Here is a 25,395-nt window from a genome sequence, read left to right as displayed (position 1 = left end):
TCTGCCTCAAATCAAAAGGTTTTTAATCATTTTGTTTTTGCATTGAAATCTACATTCATATTAGTATGATGTGATTCGGTGCGGTAAACACTGCTGATGTGTGGTTTTGCAATCCTCCCTCTTTACACTGCGACACCGTCGGAGAACTTCAAGCATCAGTTCATTTTTGTTTCTTACTTCGGTTTACTGGCCCCTCATGTTGGAATTTTAACAGAATGCAAAACAGAAGCAAGAGGAAGAACGAAACAAAGAGACAGATAAACAACCCAGAGGATATATATATATTTGTAAAAGCAAATTCTTAATAATAAACGCGTTGGAATGAAAACAGCAACAAAAAAAAAAAGAGGCTCACTGTGATCGACCAACAACTCGCACTCAAAACTTTCCTTATATATTATCTGAAGATTTTCACTTGTGCCAACAATATGCATGAATCTGTGTCATCATAACCCACAACAGTCCCCCCCCAAAAAAGAATATAATAAATAAGAAAACTGGTGATTTGATTGGTCCATGAGGTAAAATGTAAAATACAAAATAAATGCAAAAAAGTTGGAAAGATCAGTTTTAAGTGTGGAGGAGGCTGAAGAGCATTAAATTCAGAAAGAGACGATCGTGATCGCAGACGACAAACGCATGATGTCCAACAAGGTTTCATTATCTTCCCCCAAAGGAACACATTCACTCACACACATTCACTCGGTCACGCGTGAGGCTCGAGAACATCAGTGGCCCGGGCGCTAATCTTAACGAAGCCACTTGATGGATGATAATATTTCTATATTTACACCGAAGCGATGATTCACTGACAAAAGCTCAAAGTTAGGAACGAAACCCCCCCCAAAAAAATACACAAGAGTAAAACTAAGAGCGACCGGATCAAATCAACCATATTCTCTTTTCACTCCTTCACTTTGTGATCTCCTCCTATGCACTGACAAAAACAAACAAACATGTCCACTGAACTAGGCGCTGGGGGAGGGCGGGGCTTACAGAGACAAAGGGAAGCCGTTAATGACAGTGATGACGGAGACGCTCGGAGACAACGAGCAGCGCTGCCATCGGCCCGGTGGACTCTTTCTGCTTCTGCTACAAGAAAAAAAAAAGAGCACTTCATTAAAAGAGCCCCCCCCCCCCCCCCCCCCGCTGGGACTACCCTGGTTTGAAATCAGACACACCTACCGACTGCTGTTTAGAGGTTCGGTGTGGGACAGCATGCAGTTAGCTACACAGTATAGCCTGAGTGGGTGGAATTAAAAGAGCACTTCAAAAACAACAGACCGCCCACTTAGCTTTATATATGGGGCTCCAAGACAAGCTCAGCTCCTTTGTCAGGAGTCAGAAGCTCGGGATGCAGGTTTCAACATCAATCTGAGGAGTGTGTGTGTGTGTGTGTGTGTGTGTGTGTGTGTGTGTGTGTGTGTGTGTAGCAGGAACTGTAACGGTAGAAGCAGCACTAGTGTTCAGCAGGCAATAGTCTCGTCTTTCTGAAGAGGAAAAGGTTCGACAACAAACCCGACCGACTGTTGACCCCCCAAAAAAAAAAGAGGAGCAGCAGCAGCAGCACTTCAAAGAATGAACGGATCTATCTTCAACATCACGGAGGACATTTTGAATCCTGCTTCTGCATTAGAGGCAGGATAGAAGTTTATTTTTTTTTTAGTCCATTGGTTGCTGTGGCTGGTTTGTTCTATGATTCATCTGCAACATTCACTATTCTTCAAGGCAACGAAGCTTAAAAACAAAATAGTTCCAGATCGCCTGGCATGCTGAAAAATGCACAGCCAACGTTGGGTCGGCAAAAGGACTGGTTTGTTTTGCACAAATGACAAACCTACCAGCCACAGCCAAAATTTACCAGCATTACATTAGTGTGTGTGTGTGTGTGTGTGTGTGTGTGTGTGGGGGGGGGGGGGGGTCATTACATCTCTGCATCTGAATACCACCGTTAAGATAATCAGCTTGTGTCATTGGATTTCATGTCTTCCTCATGTGATTGTCGCCCATTCTTCCCTCCAGATGTTTGCAGCACCACTCAGGCAGTCGTACAGGTAGGCAGTGAGTTAAAGAACCATCACAATGTTTATTCTACTGGCTGCCTATGACCCAGTGAGGACATGGTCCCTACAGCCAGACAGACACCAGGCAAACGGGTCTTTTTCCTTGACTGTAAGAAACAGAAGAAAGTAAAGAAGGGAGTGAAGGGAATGGTAGAGAGGACACCTCTCAGAGGCTCTGCGCCCCCTAAGGCCCAATGTGGGCTCAGTCCTGTCCAATCTGGCTCAGTCTAACTCTTGTTTGGTTAGGCCGAATCCAGTCCGGTCCGGTCTAGCTGGGATCCAGACCAGGGTTTTAGAAGAGTGCTTTGGAACCCTGGTTCTCGAACTCTGACCAGGCGTCGTTCAATTCCATGAAGATCATCTTAGCGTAATGTTCATAAGGCTGGCCTGTTGCCTGCAGAGAGAGAGAGAGAGAGAGAGAGAGAGAGAGAGAGAGAGAGAGAGAGAGAGAGAGAGAGAGAGAGAGAGAGAACACGTTAATAAATAACAAAAGGACAGTTGAGATGAAGGGTTGCAATAATTGTAAGTGTCATACTGTACCTTATCCGGGTGGACGATCAGCACAGCCTTCCTGTAGAACTTCTTCACCTGGTCAGGTGTCACCAGGTCAGCCATGCCCACGGGCCTCCAGCGGGTCTCACCCTCCCACAGCACAGTGTTCAGAGTCGACAGCAGCGCTCGGATGTTTCGCTCCTTCCCCTCAATCCAGTCCAAGATCTGCAGCAGGACAACGGAATAAAACCGCACAAACACCGATCAGCACTCGGAGGCTACAGTCAGCTCTGAGTATCACCGGCCAGAAGGAGCCATGTTGGTCTATCTAGTCTTTTGGCAAGAGACAGGACAGACGGATGAGGGGACTCGGTGGTGGTAACGTCAGACCGGTAATGCCGGACTTTCACGTTTTGCATTTCATCCACTGAAGAATGCGTTTGTCAGCGTGTAAAATGTCCTTTGCATACGCATTTAGTTTTGTTACCTGTAATTTAAGTGGATCGATGTCCTTCGTGATCTCCTGTCTCCTCATCTCAGCGATGGTCCTCGGTCCCTTTCTATCAGGCCGAGAGGCAAAACCCTGAGTTGACAGCAGGTCCTCAAAGTCATCCTCCTTCACCTTCGGCTTGGCGCCTGCGTCACAAATGAAATCTTTACGGAGAACTTTGGCTCAAGTCCCAAGAAGAGTTTGCACCAAAATACAGAACAGAGAATACGATACCGTACAGAAACATTACAAACTAATCACATTTATTCATTTCTAGAAGCTGTATTTGAGTGACAACTGGAAAATCAAACATAGATATGATGTTATAACTCCTGAAACAAATGTCGCGTACCGAAACCAGGCCCACGCACTCCTCTGTCCTCTCTCCCGCCGATGACACTGGAGAAGTTGAGGTTGTAGTTGGGTTTGGTGGCCTGTGTGCCTGCAGCCTGAGCGGCAGATGATGCTTTAGGTGCCGTCCCAGGTCCCGATCCGGACATCCAAGGTTTGTTCTGGGCTGAGGTGGGTCTTCCGGACTGCCAGGGCTGGGCTTGAGGTTTAGCAGAGGAGGATGCAGCTTTCGGCTCTGAAAAATTACTGCTGGAGGAACCTGCAAAAACATGGAGGATAGTTAACTTGAGATTCATCTATAGATTTTACGAGTTCATAAGTGTATATGTTTGTTTTTCGCAGTAGCGCCACAACAGGTGGTTGGATTTGGGACCAGAGCTCTTACCCGGTAAATTGGAGCCCAGGTTTCCCAGGTCGGCAAAAGGATCAAAGGTCTGAGACTTGGCCTTCGACATGGATGCAATGCCGGAAGCTACAGACACAGTAGAAAAATATGCGAGTACAAAACTGACCACTCGTGTTTCCAGTCAGCCACACACCCCCACACTTCGGTTCCGTCACTCACCGGTGTTGGTGTAGCTGGGCTTGCTGGTGGTGGCGCTCATGCCGGCGGTGGTGCCAGCGGCCCAGCTGTCCCACCCACCCAGCAGGTCTGGTTGGCTGGCTGATGACGTCATCTTTGGGGCATCCTTCACTAGTTTATCTGTTGGGACAAAAACATCCAGAGCACCGACAAGTAAGCCAACGCTCGCAGCAAACGCAAATAGAAGGTGGAACGTGACACCTAAATGAGGAGAATGGTTTGTCCAAAAGATCCGAGATGACTCCATGATGCTGTAGGTTTGTCGCTGCCGAGTTGGAGTAAGGTGTGCGTCATCACTCATGTCTCCTCAGAGCAGACCGAGACGCAACGCGGAGTTGTGTCACAACAGCTGATGTACTTACTGAGGTTGAAGAGGCTCGTGTTTGAAGCAGGAGTAGGGTTACTGTGAGCTGAACTTTCAGAACTCAACAGGTCTCCAAACAGGTCCGGTCCAGATGAACCCACAGTGGCGCCCACACCGGAGCCAGACCCCATCCCAAACGGGTCAAACAGGTCGCCCATGGCTGCAGATAGAGGGAGAACAATGCATTAAGGACAACTGGAAAGGTCTGCAGCCGAGCACGTACTGAGCCTCTGCTCTTACGTTTTGAGTCTGGTGTGGCCCCGCTGGCTGGCCCACTGAAGAACAAGTCCTCCTGCACTGCTCCCGTCTCACCAGCAGGGGGGGCAAACAGGTCGTTGAGGAGGTCGCTGTTGCTGGATGCAGCTTTCAGGCCTCCCTGGACTCCTTGATGAGGAGCAGAGGAGGGGGTTGAGGACACGGAAGGGTCCGAGTTTAACCCCAGGAGGTCAGCTGTGTCCCCGATAGGTGACTCCTGGGCGGCAGGAGGGGAGCTCTGAGGGGCGGAACACCGAAAATGAAAACAATGAATGGAATGCTGGAGGAATTATAAAGGAAGTTATAATGTATTTATATAGTCAGCCATCCAAGACTATCCCCACCTGGAAGTCAGCATCAAACAGTGGTTCGCTGGGGTCACGTGACAGCGGCTCCCCACCGGGGGCAGAATAAGAGTAGGACTCTCCTTCCGACTGATCACTTAGGTCCTCCTGGTCATTCATGGACCCCCCTCCTTGACTGTCTGAGGCATCCTGAGGGCCACTCACATCTACAAATGCAAGAAGCTGGTCAGTGGAACTTGTAAGGCTCTTAATCAGGAGGATGTTATTGTTTGAATGAACGCAGTAAACGTAAAATGAGCAGCACTGTTCCCTTCTTTAAAATGGAGGACAACAAGGCTGCACGGGGGCAAAATCAAGATGATTTTCACGAGTACCTTCCCAATCCAGGGTCTGGAAAAAGTTGTTGGCGTTGCTGTCGGTGCTCACAGGAGATTCTGGTTCTGTTGCATTGGAGCCTTCTGGGGTCTGAGCCGGCTGGGGCGACTCGGAGTCGTAAAATGCGGAGGAACCTGGCTGACGGGGCAGCTCGGGCTTACCTGAAGCGATTAAGGTTTTAAAGTTTAGTTTATACGTGAATGAGAAAAAGTAAAACACACATCCAGTGGGCTTTAAGGCAGAAAAGAAAGATGTGTGATATTTAAGTGGACTGAGAAACAGATGGATAGAGAACACTCTATAAAACAATGGCACCGACCAAATTTGCTGAGGATCTCCTGCTGCTCATCACGAGAGGAGAAAAGGATCTTGGGGTTGAGGCCCTTGGTTTGAAAGCCCTCCCAAGGCGGGGTCTTGGTGCTGGGTCTGTCTCTGGGTTCCACCTCGATGTCCAAGTTGACCTGGAACAAGTCTGGGTACTTCTCCTGGATGTCACAGGCATCCAAGTCATACCTGGCAGGAGAACAAGATAGATTGGAAACAGGAACTTACGGAGAGAGTACATCTCAAGAGAAATCGGATTATTGTACAGGCGATATGAAATGTGAAGCTCTGGGTGACAACGATCTTGTTCAGCTTAAAAGCATTGCATTTCTAAAAATTGTGTACATACTTGGCAAACTTGACCGTGGTCGCATTTCTGGGGACAAAGCCTGTGTGGAACTGGATCTGAAACATCTTCATGGATGCCATCTGGAACACATGTTGAGAGCGTAAAATAAGCTTTTATTTCTCAAGAATGTGCTGACAGCTTGCGTGTGTTGATGTGTGTGTGTGTGTGTGTGTACCTTGGCCTGTAGACGTCCTCCCAGCGTAGACCTCGCATGGTAGATCACCACCAGTACGTCTCCTTGGACCGTCACATTGAGGGGAATCTCCGCTCTTCCGTCCTCCATCTTGAAATCCCTGGAAAGAGCAAAAGAGTGAGAGAGAGAGAGAGAGAGACGATTAACAGGAGCATTGTTTTGACTTCTTCTATTGAGGGAAAGCTGAACTTCATTCTTTGAGCTTACTTCATCTTGTCGTACTCCTGTGATGTGGTGAGGACTCGCTCGTCTCCGACGTAAACCTCGCAGAACGGCCTGCAGCCACTGCGCTGCTTGTTGAACAGCGGCACGGGGGTCATGGCGATGGAGTGAATTATTATGGGCTTGCTGTGGGGGACGATGGGCTCCTCTGCCATCATGTCGCACATATACTCTATATACCTGCAACAATCAAAAGCAACATCAGGCTCCTGTAGTCTCAGATTTTCTTTTGTGTTTTTTTTTTTTTTAAACCAGAGAAACGTTGGGTTGTTGAGGATCTCTTCCGTGAGTCTACCTCTTGTGTGAGGGTGCGATGCCAGGCGGGCAGCGTTTCATTGAGAACATGTAGACAGCGGCCTCGGCTGTGGTGAAAAGGCGACAGAAACACAGGAAGGAGCAGACCGCCACCGCCGACGCTGCCCTGCCGTCCTACAGAGACGGAAAAGGTGGAGGTAACAGTGAAGGATGGTGCAGTGCAATTAGACAAATTGTCTCATGAATGTGATTTGAAGTTAGCTCATGCATGCGATTTTGAAGGGCTTTAATTTTGAAATGCTACATCAGAATGTCCTGGTTCTCTCCGAGTGACACCTTGAGGTGGTCTGCTATCAACCTGAGGTAAAATGATTTTGTAACTTTGCACCATCTCCTCTAAAATCTAATCTGAAGTTAGACAAATTGTCTCATGAATGTGATTTGAAGTTAGCTCATGCTTACCAGACAGTGAACGATACAGATGTTCCTCTGGTCTTGTTTGAGCCATAGATGCATGTTCTTACACACACTGTAGAGACTGCGGAGGTTGGGGGCACGGCGCACTTGCCAGTTACACTCTGAAACCTACACACACACACACACACACACACACACACACACACACACACACACACACACACACACACACACAAAGACACACTCCTGAATACAACAGGAACCTTGTACAGCAATTACAGTGGCAATAATAAACCCATGTATTATAGTGACACAAAAGAGTTTGGCAATGTCACACAAATATGCATCCACCCACCAAATAGGTGCTTGCACACACACTCATGCACGCACACACACACACACACACACACACACTTCATACCCTGTTGTGGAATCGGGAAGGCCTGTAGGATCGTTTGGAGAGGTTGTAGACAGCATAGTGGCCAGCATGACGTGAATCCAGGAACAGACGGACGTCCTCAATGTTGTTCTTTATCGCTGACTCCACCCCCTCAGCTGGGAAGGACATGACTACACACACACACACACACACACACACACACACACACACACACACACACACACATACAGAGAAACATGTGTAACTAATACATCAAAGGTTTAACCCTTTCTCAAAGCGTTAATCTAACACATCATATCACAGCACGTCACTTAAGCCACGTCTGAATGGAATCACCTCCGACGTCATGTTCATCACGCAGTAAAGGATAATGACTTGATTGGCAGCGTTATGAAGTCAGAGAGGGTTGAACGTGCGTCAGTGAGTTTTATGAAGGGTATTATGCCTACCTGCTATTCTGGAGGTGATGTATGAAATATCTAGGTCCCCTTTGGCGTAGCTGCGAGAGGAATCACAAGCGCACTTATGAGAGGAGTAGATTACGGGGAGGAAACACACAATTCACAACAAGAAATAAACAGTCTGGGACACACAAATATAGCCAATTAACAAAGCTTGATAACGCAAACTGGTTCAGAAACAGGAAAGCTTTGTATTATTTATCTATGTACTGACTCTGCTGCAGGATGGAGATGTTCCTAACCCAAACTCCACCAGGGCTACCACACAATCAACCCGTTTTAACGAAGGCTGTCCCACAATCATGCAAATTAATTCCTAAGAAAGTTCTAAATTTTCGTCTTCTCAGTTTTTACATGTAGCACATGCATCTGGCAGATGCTTGCCGTTGCATGAGAATACATCTAGGAGGATCATTGGTGTTAAATATGATTGGCAGTCAGTTGATGTAGAAAGTAGGCAACATTGGATTTTAACAGCAAAACAAATCATGTTGGAGCGATGACAACAGCAAAAACACAAAATGATTCCCAATAGATATTAAAATTGAGTTCACACAAACAACCTGTAGGCCAAGCAATGAGATTAATCTATCTATGCCGATGACACATTTCATCTGTATGGAGTCGGGACAGACAGGTGATGCTGGTTCAGACACAGAGCGGAAGATGGTGATTTAGTTAGTAGTTCAATTCAACTACCACTCATTCACTCATTCATTCATTCATATCGGAACGTGGTTCTCAACCAGAGATACAGCTGGAGTTACTTGGAGTTACGTGGAAAGATAACAGCTCAACTTATTTTTTTAATAACATAACGTTCAGGTGTTTAAACTTGAAACATCTGACAGTCATGTGGTGCCAACGCATGAGAAGTCAGGCAGTGATCAGAGACGGTTAAAATACAGCAGGTACCTAAAACTACGACAGCTCAAATGAATGGATAAACGGTTCAAATAGATGGTGAAGTATTAGATTCATGTTGAATTTGACATGGCTCAAAGTAATGGATGAACGGTTGACAATAGTTAGCTTACAGTAATGGAATGGTTGAGAAATAATGGAGGTGTCGAGGATGTACTTCAGTTTACCTGACAGGGCAAAAAAAATAATAATGATGTAATCGATATGACAAGGGCTACTAAATTAATCTTTTTAACAGACCACACAACTTTGAGGGATGTTGCATTTGCACTGCTTTCTGGTATTTAACTGTATAAAGACTTGTCTCAAGTTGGTATAATGCACCTTTCAAACAAGGGCTACCGTTGCTGCAGCTAAACCAGCTCTTGAATTAGCACCTCGTTAGCGACGGGCCCATTCACTTCCTGTAACCGCGGATAGAGAACATGTGTCATTTGCTTCGTCGTCGACCGACATCGCGTCCATTCACATCCCGCTCTCTGCATTCATCCGACTGAATTACTGAATGTGTGATGTTAGGATCAGCAAGCTGTGATGGCGGACACGGCACAGCAACAAAACAAAAAAAAAAAGAGGGCTTAGTAGGGTTTTTTTTCTTCCTCTAAATCAAAACACAAACTACAGGAGCACACAGAGCGACGCATGACTTAACGCAGTTCACCGACCCATATTTACCTCGGGTTGCTAGGTGATGGACACATAGTGGGGACCATGAGGGATTGGGACAGAGAAAAGAAAACAACAAAAAAAAATAAACAAAAGGACCAAACAAATGGAACAAACCGATGATAGAATAGCCAAATGAAACATCAAACTTTAAAGGATGTTAAAGGAACACTTTGCTTCTTCTCAACTCTTTTATACACATCAGTCACTAGAGGTGTCAGTGATGATGACGACGATGATGAAGTGCACCTTGATCATTCCCACCGATCACTCACTTACTCAGTGTGCCAGTGGTCGGTCAAAGAACCACAAAGAGCGATAGCTTGAGATAAGGTTTCTTCTGGGAGGTTCACAACTTAAAAAGTCCTCCAGACGGCCGAGAAGCAAAATGTTCCTTTTAAAAAGGTAAATCTGGGGGCAGGGATGGTATGAGTGTGACTGCTTAAGGTCTACAATCATCTACGTTTACTTCAGGTTAATGCAACGTCACGACTGGTAATTGGCAAACAGTGATGTTTAGATAAATGTTCTGCCATTTGGTGGATGTCCATATAACAAATCTGAACCATGAGTGCATATTTTAAATATGCGGTGATGGGATTTTTTTTTGGGGGGGGTTTAAATAAGTAACAAATACACATATGTGAAGTTAAAGAGTAAAATGTGAGAAGTTTAACCGAGTGTTCAGTCAATATAAACATGTGAACCATGAGATCAATTCAGCAACACCACATGTGAGGTTATGAGGGAGGGGGGGGGGAAACCACAATGAGTGCTAACTGATCTGTAATGATGATAAAGATTAAGACTGAAAACGAATGATAATCACGAGAACGAGGTCGGAGCACCTTACCTAGCGACTGACTGGATGACCTTAGAGGAAGTGTCCTTTATGTTGGTCAGGAAGCGCTCCGTTCCTCCTCTTAAGATGTCCAAGATCCCGCTGCCCGACTGGTCAGGATCGTATATGCCTAGAGAACAGAAAAATGCTTATTCTATGATTTTAGATGTGGGAATATAGTGTCAAAAACGGCACATTCCCACACGATCACTCGCATACAGACACTTCAGAAGTGGTTCAACAAATCCTTTCTTTAACTTTGAGGTTCAACGGATCGGATACGATCTTTTGGGCTGCGGTGGAGCTGCCAGATGTTGAGATGCGCCGACGGGCGGACGACTGAACGTTATGCGTTGCCCAGATCTGATAGTGTGGACGGACAAGGAGGACCGGAGCCACTCCTCCAGGGAAAGAGCAAACATGCTCTGCCTTTTTTCGACAGATGGTTGACTTGGCCGAGCAGAAATCCTCTTAATGTGCAGTCACGGCACACAACCCGCATGTGTGACTGTAGGGTCGTTTGAGTATGTAGAAAAGACTAGTATGCTCATTTAGATAGAAGTAGAGGTTAATCTTACCAGTTACCTTCAGCTTGGGCTCCTAATTGTTAATCAAATATCCTAATAACAGAAGAATTATTCAGATATAGTGTAGGGTTGGAAATCACCAACAGTCACCACACACTTTGTAACACATGTGAGGATCACGACCGACTGACTGCTGCTCACGATCCCCTTTGCTCTAAGGAGGAGGAGCTTCTTTAGTGTGGGTTGTTACAGGTGAACTAGATTACTTACTACCATGTGTAACACTCAGAGATACAGGTGGTGTCTGGTGTGTGTGTGTGTGTGTGTGTGTGTTAGAATGTTTTCCAGCCTGAGTTCAGTGAAATGAAGTGTCTCGCTCAGCCACACCTCAGAAGAACAATGTTGAAAACAGCTGCATGGCTGCGTCTAAGTAATAAAGTGTAGTTATGTTTGCCAGTTTGTTAGATTGCAGTCAAAGGTTCCTTATGGGTTTATACAGCATGTGTGTGAGAGGCTGAATTTCACTTTTAGAAACAGGACACTGACAGAACACTGCTCTGTTTTCATAGAGGTTTTAACTTCACTCGCCCCCATCCTAAAGCGTGAACACTAGAAACAGACCGTGGCTAAGTGGAGAGCAGGGCCGCCTTTCAATCAGAGGGTCGGCGGTTCGATCCCCGGCTCCTGCTCCGCTAGTCTCATGTCAATGTGTCCTTGAGTAAGACACTTAATCCCAAAAATTGCTCCCGTAGCTGCGTCTACGGTGTGTAGATAGATACTGAATTGTAAGTCGCTTTGGATAACAGCGTCTGCTAAATGACCGTAATGTAGAAACAAACTCCGTCCCAAACCCAAAGAGAGTGCAGTGTATTGTCACGCAAACAGTCCCGTACCTGAATTGTTCTGGACGTTGTGGATCTGCATGGGCGGCTGGGCTCCGTTGTTGCCGAAACCTCCGTTCTGCTCCAGCAGCTGCAGACATTCATAGCCGTCAAACACGGGGCGCCAACAGTGGTACGCGCTCAACATAGTAGCAGGTGAGTCAACGACAGGTAAGGCAACACAATGAAGACTACGCTGACGAGAAAGACACAGGCGGCACTAGAAGATGTTCAAAAGAAATCGTCCTTAGAAACACAAAAATAGATTCTGGTCAGGGGACCACGAATAGAGGAAGAGAAAAAGAGCATCAATCAGATCCTGAGTGTGAAGCAACAGGTCCCAAAAAAATCTAAATCACCAGTTCAAAGAAGAATCCCGAAAAGACATTTTTACATTTGAAAAAAAATAAAAATTGTTAGTGTCAGACGTGCTGCTTAAATTCATTCTCAGATGTGAACAGGACTACGTTGAAGCAGCCAGACGGACTCCGCGTCTCGCTTCCCCTCAGAGAAGTCTTCAGTATTTCACTTCCACGTCTGCTCCCTCCCTTCACACGCTTTCTGCTCTCCCTCCTCTCTGCTCCATCTCACAGTCTGCCTCTCCATATGTCTGTGCTGAGAAGCAGCAGAGAGGAGGAGGAGGAGGAGGAGAAGGTGGAGGATGATAATCTCCTTATGTCCAGCAGGGGAAACCCCTTCTTAACCCTAATCAGATCAGCGATCGCCAAATCTGCCTTCCCTCTGCACACGTTTACCAACCTTATCAGGGTTCACTTTGGTGAGACATTAGTTGGGATGGAGAAGAACTCAGTGCTTCAGTTACAAAATGTGTTCTGAGCAAAGACAGAAGAAGCAGGAAAGCGCAGGAAAAAATGGATTTTCCTTAAGTTTGTATGTGCATGATTACCAGAAAAGTACTATAAGTATTTATAATTTAACTTAGAGAAATATGATTCAGATACACACACTTGCTCAGCTGTATAATCAGTCGTGTGTACACGACACAGCAGGAAGCTTCTGGCAGACAGGAGACTCACGGTAAACCTGGAGGTTTTTGACATTGAAATCAGCTTTTCGTTCCGTTAAATCACAACTGCGGCTGCGGATTCTGCGTTAAGTACCAGGATTTTGTGTTTAAGAATCATGAGAGGCTGTGGCTGCTTAGTCTGCGATGACCGGCCACCATGCTTTTCTATTGCTATTATCTTAAATCTGATTATGCTGAATTAGCTACTGTGGGTGCTAGATGAAAAAGTCACTCTGCCACCCAAAATGCTGCTTTATTACTGAAGTGTTGGTCTGACTTCATGCTTGTTTCTAATTCCAGTTACACCAATGTTCCACCTCTCTGTCTCTTTGTCTCTTTGTCTCTCTGTCTCTTTGTCTCTCAGGGCCATGCCAGCTGTGAAGAGAGGAGCCTGGGAAACAGAATACAGACTTCTTTGAGCCCGCCACCGTGTGTGTGTGTGTGTTGGTCGCATGTGAGACTGAGCAACCGCAACAGCAATTTGAGAGTGCACGAGTGAGCGTGCATGTGCGCGCGCGCACACACACACACACACACACACACACACACACACACACACACACACACACACACACACACACACACACACACACTCACACACTGCAGAAGAACCCGTGTGGTTCGGCCTGTCAATAGCCTCTTCACAGGCTGAGATTGTGTCTCAGCCAATCAACTTGTTTACTCCGAAATGCACTTGGTGAAAGTTGTCACCTACTCAAAACTGATACCTGAAGCCACTAAGAGACAGTTGGAGATTAGGAGAGCACCTTCTCCCCTCGTCTCCTGGCTGGGAGAACAGACTAACTCAGCAGCCACTGCCAGAGCTTTGCTCCATTTCAGTGGTGAAAATCTGCTCTCCGTTTGCTTCAACCTCAACCGAGAAACCGATGAAACACAGCACAGCGGGGTAAATGCCTGTGTGCTAATAACAGTGTAACAACTTGAGATTTCCCTGGAGTACCACTTCTTACGATCTAGTGCCGCGCTGCACAGCACAGCGCTGGACACAATCATGAGCACACCCACCTCTGTAATGGGGGACTTGGGGTTGACGTTGCGTGCTGCTGCGATCTCCTGGAGCTGGTTGACCAACTCTGTAATGGACAGACGCTCCTCTGGGTTCACCTTCAACATGGAACCTGGAAATGAGGAAGAGGAAGAGGAGGGTTCAGAGGAAAAAGAAGGAAATGTTAAAAATCTGAGGAGAGTTAATGAGGTAGAACATGTCGATACATAAAGGAAGCAATTCATGAACAAGACAACAGTTATATCATTTACATTTAAATATGGAGATCAATGATATATATGACTTATTAATTAAAAAAAATGTCATCAATGTGAATAATGAAAATAATAAAATTGTACAATTTAAATAATTAGCAATTTGAAGTTAATCATTTATACTTTTGTGGCATGCTTTGCAGGAAATATACATATGTACCTTTTCCACCAGGTGGAGCTGTTTAGTCTACTTGGATTAGCAGTAACAAGTTACTGGTGGTGCTGCAGATATTCTGTCTATATGAACGTTACGTTTAAAAAGGTGACTTTAAGAGGAGGAGAGAGAAACAGAGGGAAGCAGGAGGAAACTAGAAGACACAGACTGGAAGTACGTACGTATGAGGTTGTGATACACAGTGTACTTGACGTCGTTCTGAGGGATGGAGTATTTTCCGTTGACGATTTGCAGCTTGGCCCCGTCCTCGAATGGGTGCTGCTTAAAACACAACAGGTAGAGGATGCATCCCAGGGCCTGCATGGAGACGACACAGACAAAAACTAACTCTCAAAGCCACCGCTATTAATGAACGTCTGTAAATGTCCCCGCAAAATGAGTTAGAAAGCGGTATGTTCTGATCTGTGATCTTCACAAAATAAAAATAAATTTAAAAAAAAAGGTACAAGCTCTGACCCAGATGTCCTGTTTGTCATTGATGGGGAAGTTGGAGTAGAGATCGATCATCTCTGGCGTTCGGTACGCAGGAGTGGTGTTCCTTGTGATCTACGCACAGACGGGAAAAAGAACACAGCTGTTGGACCACTGTGGGGGTCTTTCAGGAGATAAAACCAGAGCCAAGTATCCAGCTATGCTCACATATTGGTAAATCTAGCCTCCAACCTGTCTCAGGCATCACTTTTCTATAAATCTATAAAGTCAAGAAAATGCTTTGGGGGCGAAAAACCTGATTTATTTTTCAGCTAAGCATGCTTTCTAGAAACAAATTGTTTGACTCTAAACCCAACACCTGCCCACCTCACATGGTAGGAAGCTCTTCTCTCGAGCATCTCTTTTGTGCCACAAGCCTGAAAACAGGTGCCGGATAGACGCGCAGATTATTACATTTAGAAAGCAAGACCTCCGGGGTCCTGCATACTGAGGTCAGCTGAGGCAAAGCTCCTGTGTGTGTGTGTGTGTGTGTGTGTGTGTGTGTGTGTCCGTGTGGTTATGGTACAAATAGAATTAACCTGATTGATCGGCGCTTCCTGAATGTCGAGCTGTTAATTCAATCGAACGCTTCTGGTTTCTGTCAGCGTTGTCACTGATCTGCTGTAGATAATGAATCCGTTTTTTTTTTACCCTCCTTTTCAATTGAAGAACCGACTTTCATGGACAAACTACAGCAAATATTACGCTCTCCAAGAAAACCGGCTGACAGATTCAAACTACGAGTGCCTCAAATAAAGAGGTTTGTGTTGTGTGAAGCGTTTATGCATTAAATTTATAAACCTTTTGTCTGTGAAGCATATATATATATATATATATATATATATATATATATATATATATATATATATATATATATTCTCAAAACAGCTGGTATGACATAAACAATCGTGTTGAAATCAGGACCATAAAATACACAAAAGAGTACAGAAAATGAATTCAGTAAAAATGAGTTTTTGTTTGATCTATGTATGTAAAAACTGTCTTAAATATTATTTCGATATTATACGGAAGAGCGGGACTCTTTTGCATCAGAAGTGCCCTGTTGGGATGATGTTTGAGTGAGAGTGTGTGTGTGTGTGTGTGTGTGTGTGTGTGTGTACCTCATCCTCCACCATGGACCTCTTCTGTGCCGACCAGCTGTAGTCGGGGTAATGCGACACTGTGGTGGAGCTGCCAAAGTCACACAGCTTGATGGTGCCCTGGTTACTAATCAAGAGGTTCTCAATCTGCAATAGATCAAGTAAGCAGAGGGCTCGCATGTTAATCAATACACATTTAATTACCAATTAGTAATCACAATAGCCCCTGATTTATTGTAACGTAAATTCAGCATTAAGTCTGTTTCACTCGATACAAACTGAGTCAGAATTAAATTCATCTGCGCTGCATATTATGGACACTTGATCATGTGACACATCCTTCATTCATCCAACTAGCAAGGAGCAACGGACCTTGAGGTCCCTGTGTATGATCGGAGGCTTCTGTTTGTGCATGTGCTGCACGGCGCGACACGACTGGTAGAAGATCTTCAGCACAGTGTCACATGACAGGAGAGCCCTCTGCTCTACCCGCTTTATAAAGTCCACCAGCTGACCTGAGGCAGAAGAGACACAGAACAGATCAAAAAAAAGAGGGAAGCAGCACCTGTCACAACACAGAAGCCTTTTCTTCATTCGGTCCGTCGATTGTACGCTGTCGGGTTAATTTGGGAAAATACGAGACACTGTGGATAAAAGCTCATCGAACGGAGAAAAGGTGCTTCACACACATCCAGCAAATGAATGAACAGTGTTGAAACATACGTTTCATGGGTAAGTAAGGCTGCTTACAAAGCTGGAATACATGAATGACAACACAGTCTGTCGCAAATGAACAGTCAGACTGATTAGACAGGAAGTAGAGCAGGAAGTGGAAAGGCCGCAGACAGGAAACCGTTTCATCACGCCTGTTCAGAGTCATTAGGGAATGGACCTGACGGGGGTCCTGGACCTGACGGGGGTCCTGGACCCGGTTTGATGTATGAACTAGTACTAGTAGTGAGGAAGAGTGAATGTGAAGTTACCTTTACACAGCTCGGTGAGGATCAAGAACTCGGCCTGTCCGGTGTCGGACTCTTCCTTGCTGATGGAGGCCGCGGAGCAGAACTGAACCATGTTGGGGTGACCCGACAGCTTTTTCTATAGAGCGAGCAGGTCAAGGAACGTAACGCTACTGTGATATCAAGCCTGGCTTCAGCTCATTTCAGAACCTACCATCCACTTTGGATGCTGCTGTGCAGGATGAAAATCAAAAGTGTCTAATTAAGCAGTTTAATCAGTCATCGTGGACATGTGGGTCGCTAGTCACCCGGTGAAAACAAGGGAGAGACGATGGTTGGGTGATCGGGAGAATTCACCGGTGACTTGAGACCTTTCTTTTTCTGCCTCATCAGCATCGGTGACATTACACATTATGCAAATAATTAAGTTTGAAAAACACGAAATGTTGCAATGGTAGCGGGAACGCAAGCGCTTCGTTTAGCAAAAGGCCTGCGCCTTCACAATGTGCTACACGGCAGAAAACAACTGTTGTGCAACAGGACAAGAGGCGTCCCAGCCTCTCAGCTGCTGCGCTGGACAAACGGCTCTTCGGTTCACTGTAAATATATATTAGCTCCTGTGTTACGCATTCTGACATTGCGCGGTGTTGCCAGTAAACTAAAAGCGGTCTAGTAATGACAGCATGCGACGCTGCAGAAGCTTTGTCTCGTGAAGTGATGAGTTACAGATTAACTTTGTCACATGTTGCTCTCTGCTAAGTGCCAAAACAGAACGGCTCTCTAATGGACCAGAAGAAAAACAGCAGTGTCTTTTTCACCGTGCTCTGGGAATGATAAAGGATACCATGAAGCAGACTTCCTGTATGATTTCCTTGCTCTTCTCTTCCTCGTTGGACAGCAGCCTCTGAAATAAAAGAGCGCACACACACACACACACACACACACACACACACACACGCACACACACACACACACACACACACACACACACACACACACAGAGACCATTGTTGTTTTGGAGGGTCACGAGTTTATACATTACATACTGGAAACCTAATTCATTCTGCATTTAAAGGGTTTAAACTTTGAAGATTTTTTTACCAAGTCGCTGGTGTACGACAGAAAACAACGAAGTAAAAGTACATCCATGTATTAAGTTCAGTGAAGTTAGGAGAGCAAGCAATGTTCAAGTCAAGCCTGATACATAAACGATTGTAAAGCATACAGTTTATTAACTTAATCTGAAGGGTGAAGGTTAAGGGTGCCTTGAAACGGTCCAAAAAAAGGTCATAAAATTAAAAATGGCCGACTTCCTGTTTGGTTTAGGATATACCTCCTTTTGACTTTTTTTTGTACGTCCCATCACGTTCCACATGCCTACCAAAATTTCATACAGCTAGGTGAAACCCAAAGTTGGGGCTACGCTATAGGGGGCGCTATCGAGCCAATATGTCATGCCGCAGCTGGACACCCCAATAAGACAATTAATAATAAAAAATAATAAAAATTCACAGTATCCCAAGCACCTCGTATTTGCGACGAAACACGTAAAATAATAATAATAATAATAATAATAAACATTAGAATATCTTAAGCTATCGGGACTGAACAAGTCGTACGGTGCATCCCTAGTTTGTTGTCGTTCTGAGATCAGGTGATCTCTGAAGAAGACCTGGAGCTTCATCTTACCTTCAGGGCATAGTCTTTACCTCCGCTCATGTCCTGGGCTTCATACACAAAGGCAAATCCACCTGAGAAGAACAAAACAGTCATCTCCACATCTACGTGAACAGTACACACACACACACACACACACACACACACACACACACACACACACACACACACACACACACACACACACACACACACACACACACACACACACACACACTCTTAAGCTCTAACAACGATACATAATCGTCATTCACAAATGTGCAATGTATTGTGGCGCCTGTGTGACGCAGAGCAGAACGTGTCGTTATGCATCTGAACGCAGCTCCGGCCTTAAATGAATGTCGACTTTCCTGATTTGTTCTGGTGTGACTGGTGTACTCTAATGTGTGTGTGTGTGTGTGTGTGTGTGTGTGTGTGTGTGTGTGTGTTTGGTGTTTTATGTCACTGCTCTGTGACATCATGAAGGGCAGATAATGAAACACAACAAAAATAAAAAAGGGAACATATCCATTAGCTGATTTTTTACCTGTGCTTAAGTAAGTGCTCCGTTAATGGCCCATCATTGCGCCGTACGTTCTGTCACATGAGTCGGTTATGATGATAGAAATAAATCAGATGTAAGTGGAGATAACAGCGGCGTAACGCCACAGGGTGCCGGGTCATTTAGAGGCACCTCGTGACTGCAGAGAGCACTAAATCCTGCAGCGACGCTCCGAATCGCCCGCTCATAAACGCCAAGTACAACCTAACGCTCGTCTGTCGGCCACTGAGCGGCCGCAGTGGAGAAAGTTGGAGCTGAGACAACACGAGCAAACCCTCTCCGTCACGAGCTCACGTCTCTGACCTACGGGCCTCCGCTCGCCCGCTGCGCCTTCTCACAGACGGCGTGACGACGAGGCCAACGCCGCAGTCGTTATGAGGCACAGCGGCCATTTTCAAATGTAACTGCAGGGAAAAACACAGGCGTCATTCATGACATCGAGTATGGTTCCATTTAGATGGGCCAGGGTTCTGGTGTTGTGCACACGTCTCAATGGAAGAGCATGTTGGGGAGGGAGCAGAATCAGTTTGACCTGTGACCTTTTCACAGAGAAACCCGGCTGCACAGACTGGACACACGTTCTTTTCATGAAACGGCACCAAATTGCTCCAATTACAACGAAATTGATGGAATGAATCCGTGCGACCGAGAACCCAGTCACTTCAAGTTTAGTTAAGTAACAATCTGTACACTGCCTCGATATTTAAAAGTATGACAATAACTATGAATACATAATCGGAACAGATTCATACATCTGTACGTCACAATGTATTTCTGGTGATGGCTCGTGGTTTATGTCAGGATTCAAAGCCACTGGGCTGACGGACGAGAACCTTTGGTTTCCTAACTTTTCTTTTTATCAAGTGTGGCTGTGTATGTCTATGTATTTAAGCAAGTCACAGTCCAAACAGGGAGGGGAGGGGGGGAGGGGGTTATCGTTGAGGGGAGTAAATCAACTACCAAGCTGGCTTTGTTTTTGCGAAAACTTAAATGAGCACACTCAAGATTCTAATCTTTATTTACACAGGGAAGATTCCACCGCCGTTTATTTTGACAGTCTTGATTTTTTTTTTTTTTAAACCTCATCTGAGATTCAAACCGCAGACTGATGCTCTTACTCTCTTATTTCTTCTTTAGCATTAAAAAGGGACAACACTAGTTTCACTGCCTCACTTTAGCTCATTACAAACAACACAAAGTGGAACCAGAACACGATTCGTCGTCCGTTTCAGCAACATGGACGTGGTGCCGCTCCAGAGACTTGGCTGTGAGGCTGCACAGCCGTCCCCGGTGTGGGGATCACATGTCTTCCTCTGTCTTGCGCTCGCATGGGGGACAGACTGAAAACTAAAAAAAAAGGCTCCATTTCCTTTGCTCCTATCCATTCCAAAAACAAGGACTGAAATGTTAAAAAAAAAGACTTATTCCATCATACTCTAATGTAATAAATCTTTCCAGGGCAAATTCTTTGTAGTTGTGTTAAATAACGACAGGAATACGTGAGGAAGGAAGCACAGAGTTTCCACTCTGCCTCTGGGTACAGAGACCTCGTCTACGGTTTCACCTGCTCAGAGGACGTAGAGGAGAAACCCTGTTCAGTCCTGTGACGATAATAACCTCTGCCTCACTAACCTGAAGAACACAGAGAATGTGGTTCCTCAAAACAACGATGATGACAACCACAACTTGTGTGGTGACTTTTTTTTTTCTTTCCCCCATCAGCAACGTGTCTTAAATGTACCCAACTGCATTATGGGGCTGCACAAACAGATTTTCTTTTGAGGTGGGTGTGGCCTATCTGCCCAAGTGGCCGATTCAGGAGACAGACAAACTAGTCATGGTCGTAAAAAAAAATAATAAAATAGAACCATCTGGTAACGGCCGACCATTGTGTTCTCCCTCCAAAGATCTAGATGTGGAGAAACAACAAAGACACCTTTCACTGAGCAGGACGAGCGCTTGAAAAGAGCGACGGTTCAGTGTGAGTTCTACCATCTGCTCCGATTTCAACACTCTTTGTGCGTTTCCTTCATTAACCTCTGTTCAACCAGCTATCACAGCTGAGGATGGTCGATCTCAACACAGCGATTACACTGGTGATCAGAGGTGATCTGCTGGGATATCCACAGAGAGTTAGGCAACAACAACAGGAATAATCGGTTAAGTAATCATTTATCAAAGCATTAACTTGTGCTTCTTCATTGCAAACCTCTCTGTTAATAGAATTGTAAGTTCAATGAATTTCACACTATTATCTGACATTTTAAAGACGTCATAATCTCCCCGTTAATCGATGGTTTTGCAGCCTTTAATGGGATTTTTTTTTTTCAATCTGCGGTTGTGGTTTTTCGCACCATAAACAGAACTATATCTAAAAGAAAGGCATCATTCTACACATCTAGACTGCAGTTGGGACCGAATGCCTCCGAATGAGTCAGAGAGTTGCAATCAGTGGATGTGGAAGTGGGAACTTTGAATTACAAAGGAAAAAAAAACGGTTTCTGACAAAAACCCTTTCCTTGCATCCTTGCACGATAGGCGATGAGGCAATCTGTCGGAATTAGTCGCCGAGTTCCAAGCGAGGAGGACAGAGACGGCTCACACAGCAAAGAGACGCGTCAACTCCTTTAACGTCAAGCTCATCGTTGATTTCCTCCGACTACGTTAGCTGAAAAGCCAAGAGTTCTTTGTTTGTGTTGTAGTAAGTTCACGGTAATAAAGGACATTAAAAGGTTGGCCTGCTGAACCACTGAAGCCACACCGTGGACGAGTTGACCTCTGACCTGATGGTCTGATCATGCTGAAAACTCAGCATGCTGCTGAAAACTCTAATGACTGAACAATAACTCACTTATTTTCAGCCTAACTGATCCCACTTAATTTAAAAAAAACAAAAAACTGATTGTAAAAATGAATCAATTATTATGTAAGGTTCAATCTGATTAAGCCTGTATCTTTTTAACAGACTACAGGAAAAGATAAAGATTAGTGTTACACGTGCAGCGTCTGCTCTACCAGCCACTACTGCAAGCAACTAAACATGCATGATAGTAGAATAGAAAGATTGTGATGCAACAATCCCCGTTCCCACAGAGTACACACAAACAAATACACGCCGTTATTAGAATCAAACTCAGACGGTGGTATTTTTGTGGTTCATTTGATATAATATATAATACAATATATCTTCAGCTTGCTAGAGTAAATATACCAATAATAATAAATATCAAAAATCCTTTTTTTTTTTATATTTGAGATGGCTTTTAACTGACAAACTACTCAAACTTCAAAAGCATCACGTCAACAAAAAGCTCGCCGATGCAGACCTTCCACAACGCTCAAGAAGCCATATTAGAAATGAGCTTTCATCAAGTTTCATCATCAACACATTTCATCTGTTGCAGCCAGAAGCACATGAAGAAGAGATAAAAAAAAAAAACCGGAGGATTCAGGGAAGTACGAGTACCGGCTCCCAACCGATCCCTCCCTCCATGTCACGAGAGAGAAGTCAGTGAAGCTCTGCAGGCGCTCTGATGCGTCCGTTCTTTGGACTATAGGTATGAAGCGCGCGCGCGCACACACGCGCACACACACACACACACACACACACACACACACACACACACACACACACACACACACAATTGTATTAGTCTCCTAAATAGAGACTTCACATTCAACATACACATTACCCAGAATTCACCATTGCATATCTGTGGGCTATATGACAAATATATATATAAAAAAATTCTAATAATCCCTACCATTGGATAGTTTATTTATAATTTATGCAGAATTAGAACCCCCCCCCCCCCCCCCCCCCAAAAAAAAGTGAAAACCATGACTGAGTACCTGAGTAACAACATTGTCATCACACATATATATATTTATTTGCGATATCTCTCTTCTGGTGTTCATCTCGAGTCAGACATCTATTGCAGTCAAAGAAGACGATACGGTCTGAGAAACGACAGTGAACTACGGGGTTGGGAGGCTGTAGCTGCAGCTATTATCATGATTTAGAGCTCATCGAGACCATTCATCACACACACACACACACACACACACACACACAGCAAATGGATTTACTGCTTGTTAGACACACGCGAAACCAACTGATCAACTGGTGTTTGCCGGGTGACGCATAGCTCTGCAGTTGTGCGAACGCTATTGTCATTGACTACCAGTAGAAGTATGTCACTAGTGCTAGCCTTGTTAGCTCGTTCAGCTAGCTAGCGTGCCTAGCCGCGCAAGACGTTATCAACGGGGTTTTTTTTCTCGTAGTGGTACACGAGCTCACCTTCCGCGATCACCCTCTTGATCCTCAGTTTCATGTCGCCGAGCTCCACGACTTGTCCGACGAAGTCATTCTGGTCCCGGCTGGCCGCTCCGGACGAACCGGGCCCGGCTAGGAAATCCAGTGCCGACTGGAACAGGGACATTTTTGTATCACCAGCGACCCTGCTTCAGACTCACAGAGGCCGGGTCCGGGTGAGGTGAATGCGCCGTCTAATCCCAGCAGAAAACCCCCGATGACAGTTCACTCTGTTATACAGGCTTTAAATCAGGTGTTATTAGTATTTCACTGAAAGCAAACATCCTCTTCCTGCTGCTAGGCTGATGAGGCCGCCACCATCGCCACTGCTGACTTCCGTGAAGGGTGATGACGTTGGCGCACGACTAAGTCATGTGATGCAAGGGGGAACATGTATGAAACAAGAAAGGATGCTGCTCGTCTCTTACTGTGTTTACGTTTGCATGTCGCAACGTGTGCAAGTCCACGCTAACATCAATATGTAACTAATCTGTATGAAAACAAGTCATTTTGTGTTCGCAATAAAAGTATTTAGAAACCCTAATTCATCAGGAAACATTTTGTATAGATGGATTATGACATGTCTGGCATATATTATTCAATGTGTGTTCAAATATAGTATATTTAGACACACCAAGTCCACAACAAATGTAGTTTACCACAAGCTTTCAAGTTATTCATAAAAGTTCTCTCTGGGATTCTATTTCTTCCTCTTATTGCGTTTTGCTGAGGGTTATGGTTCAACTATGCAGTTACTGTATTTTATTATACATTTTTATATTTAATATTTTTAAATTATGGCATACTAAATCAAATCACCGAGCCAAATTCCTTGTATGATAACGTACTTGGCAATAAACAGTTTCTGATTCTGATTCTGATTATAGCACATTTACTACAACAATGAATTCATGACTTTTTTTTTTTATTAACATACTTTTGGATTTCAACAAATATTGTGGTGTCAAACTTTGTAACATATAATCTACAATCATATCTATGAATTCACAGGATAGCATTCTTGCAGTTCACATATTGTGTACAAGTACGCCATCTACTGGATACATAACTGTCATTTATGTATTTGATTCAAGATGAATTGTTTGCCTTATCAAGCTCATAATGATATTTTACATCATATCCCCATCGAAAAAATAAATATCTTGCCTAAGCTAGAAAAAAAAGAATATTAAAGAAATGAAAGAAGTCATTATATTTCACATTTACATTTTTAGAAGGTTAAGTGAAGCATGCAAACCCTCTAAGGAGTGTTCAAATACACAAATAGTCTAGTTGAGTTAGAGTTGTTCCTATGCACTAAAATAGCCAGATACACACACACACACACACACACACACACACACACACACACACACACACACACACAAAACCATCCTCATCAACATAAGCTGATGTGTAATGCAAATGTTCCATTCTGATAAATCAAATCATCAAGGTCTCACTGCTGTTGCCACCATGAACTCTGAGGTATATCTATTGTCATCTGCACAAACAATTTTCAAAAGTTGACAATGATGTAAATCTTAGATGTCAGGCTCCCTCTAACAATATACATTTAATATGTATATAAAACCAAAAATCACACAAGTGAAAACAAAATAAATCTAAGTGATAATATACTGCAAAGTAAAAAACAGGGATAAATTATAACATACAATATTATTTGTGGTAGAAATTAATTGCAAAATGGGTAAACTGTCATGTAAACAGGGATGTAGTAATATGCGTAATGAGTGATATATATGTATATATATATATATATATATATATATATATATATATATATACAGAGATGTAAACAGGTGTGTGAACAGTCACAGTAGGCTTTATGAAGGTAAAGGAGGCCTGACGCCGTGAAGCTCATTGTAAAGCTCAAGGTCCACTGTGTGTCGGCCACTAAGTTAGTATTTAAATCAATGAGAGATATGTATTACTCGTCCGTCCTTTGCCAAAGTGTGCTGCAATCTACTAAATCACGCTGCCAAATGCAACATGTTGCAAAATATAATTCAGGAATGACAGTATGCATGAGTCAGTTACACGTTTAACATTACAGGGTCCAGAGAGCAGGCATTGGGAAAGAATTCCAT

At 44.4% G+C, this 25,395-nt stretch overlaps 1 protein-coding gene across 1 annotated transcript; it reads right to left on the bottom strand.

The window, feature by feature from the left end:
- Positions 1-23,629, bottom strand: gak (cyclin G associated kinase). Its single transcript, XM_068721055.1, has 29 exons — positions 23,270-23,629; positions 18,441-18,502; positions 17,596-17,655; positions 16,776-16,890; positions 16,165-16,307; positions 15,814-15,939; positions 14,678-14,767; positions 14,383-14,518; positions 13,792-13,904; positions 11,751-11,829; positions 10,343-10,460; positions 7,888-7,937; positions 7,460-7,608; positions 7,084-7,206; positions 6,662-6,795; positions 6,352-6,546; positions 6,127-6,244; positions 5,952-6,031; positions 5,598-5,791; positions 5,278-5,439; positions 4,943-5,109; positions 4,584-4,836; positions 4,342-4,503; positions 3,962-4,099; positions 3,782-3,868; positions 3,398-3,655; positions 3,043-3,191; positions 2,604-2,780; positions 1-2,457 (listed from the first exon to the last, which is right to left on the bottom strand). The coding sequence occupies exons 1-29, from the start codon at positions 23,409-23,411 to the stop codon at positions 2,356-2,358; spliced, it is 3,882 nt and encodes a 1,293-aa protein (XP_068577156.1). The 5' UTR covers positions 23,412-23,629; the 3' UTR covers positions 1-2,355.
- Positions 23,630-25,395: the final 1,766 nt, after the last annotated feature.

Source organism: Cebidichthys violaceus, unplaced genomic scaffold (genome assembly GCF_023349555.1).
Source record: "Cebidichthys violaceus isolate CVI_PGR_0920_01 unplaced genomic scaffold, fCebVio1.0.p SCAF_26, whole genome shotgun sequence".
Taxonomy (NCBI): domain Eukaryota; kingdom Metazoa; phylum Chordata; class Actinopteri; order Perciformes; family Stichaeidae; genus Cebidichthys; species Cebidichthys violaceus.
This window is presented reverse-complemented; position numbering and strand designations above follow the sequence as displayed.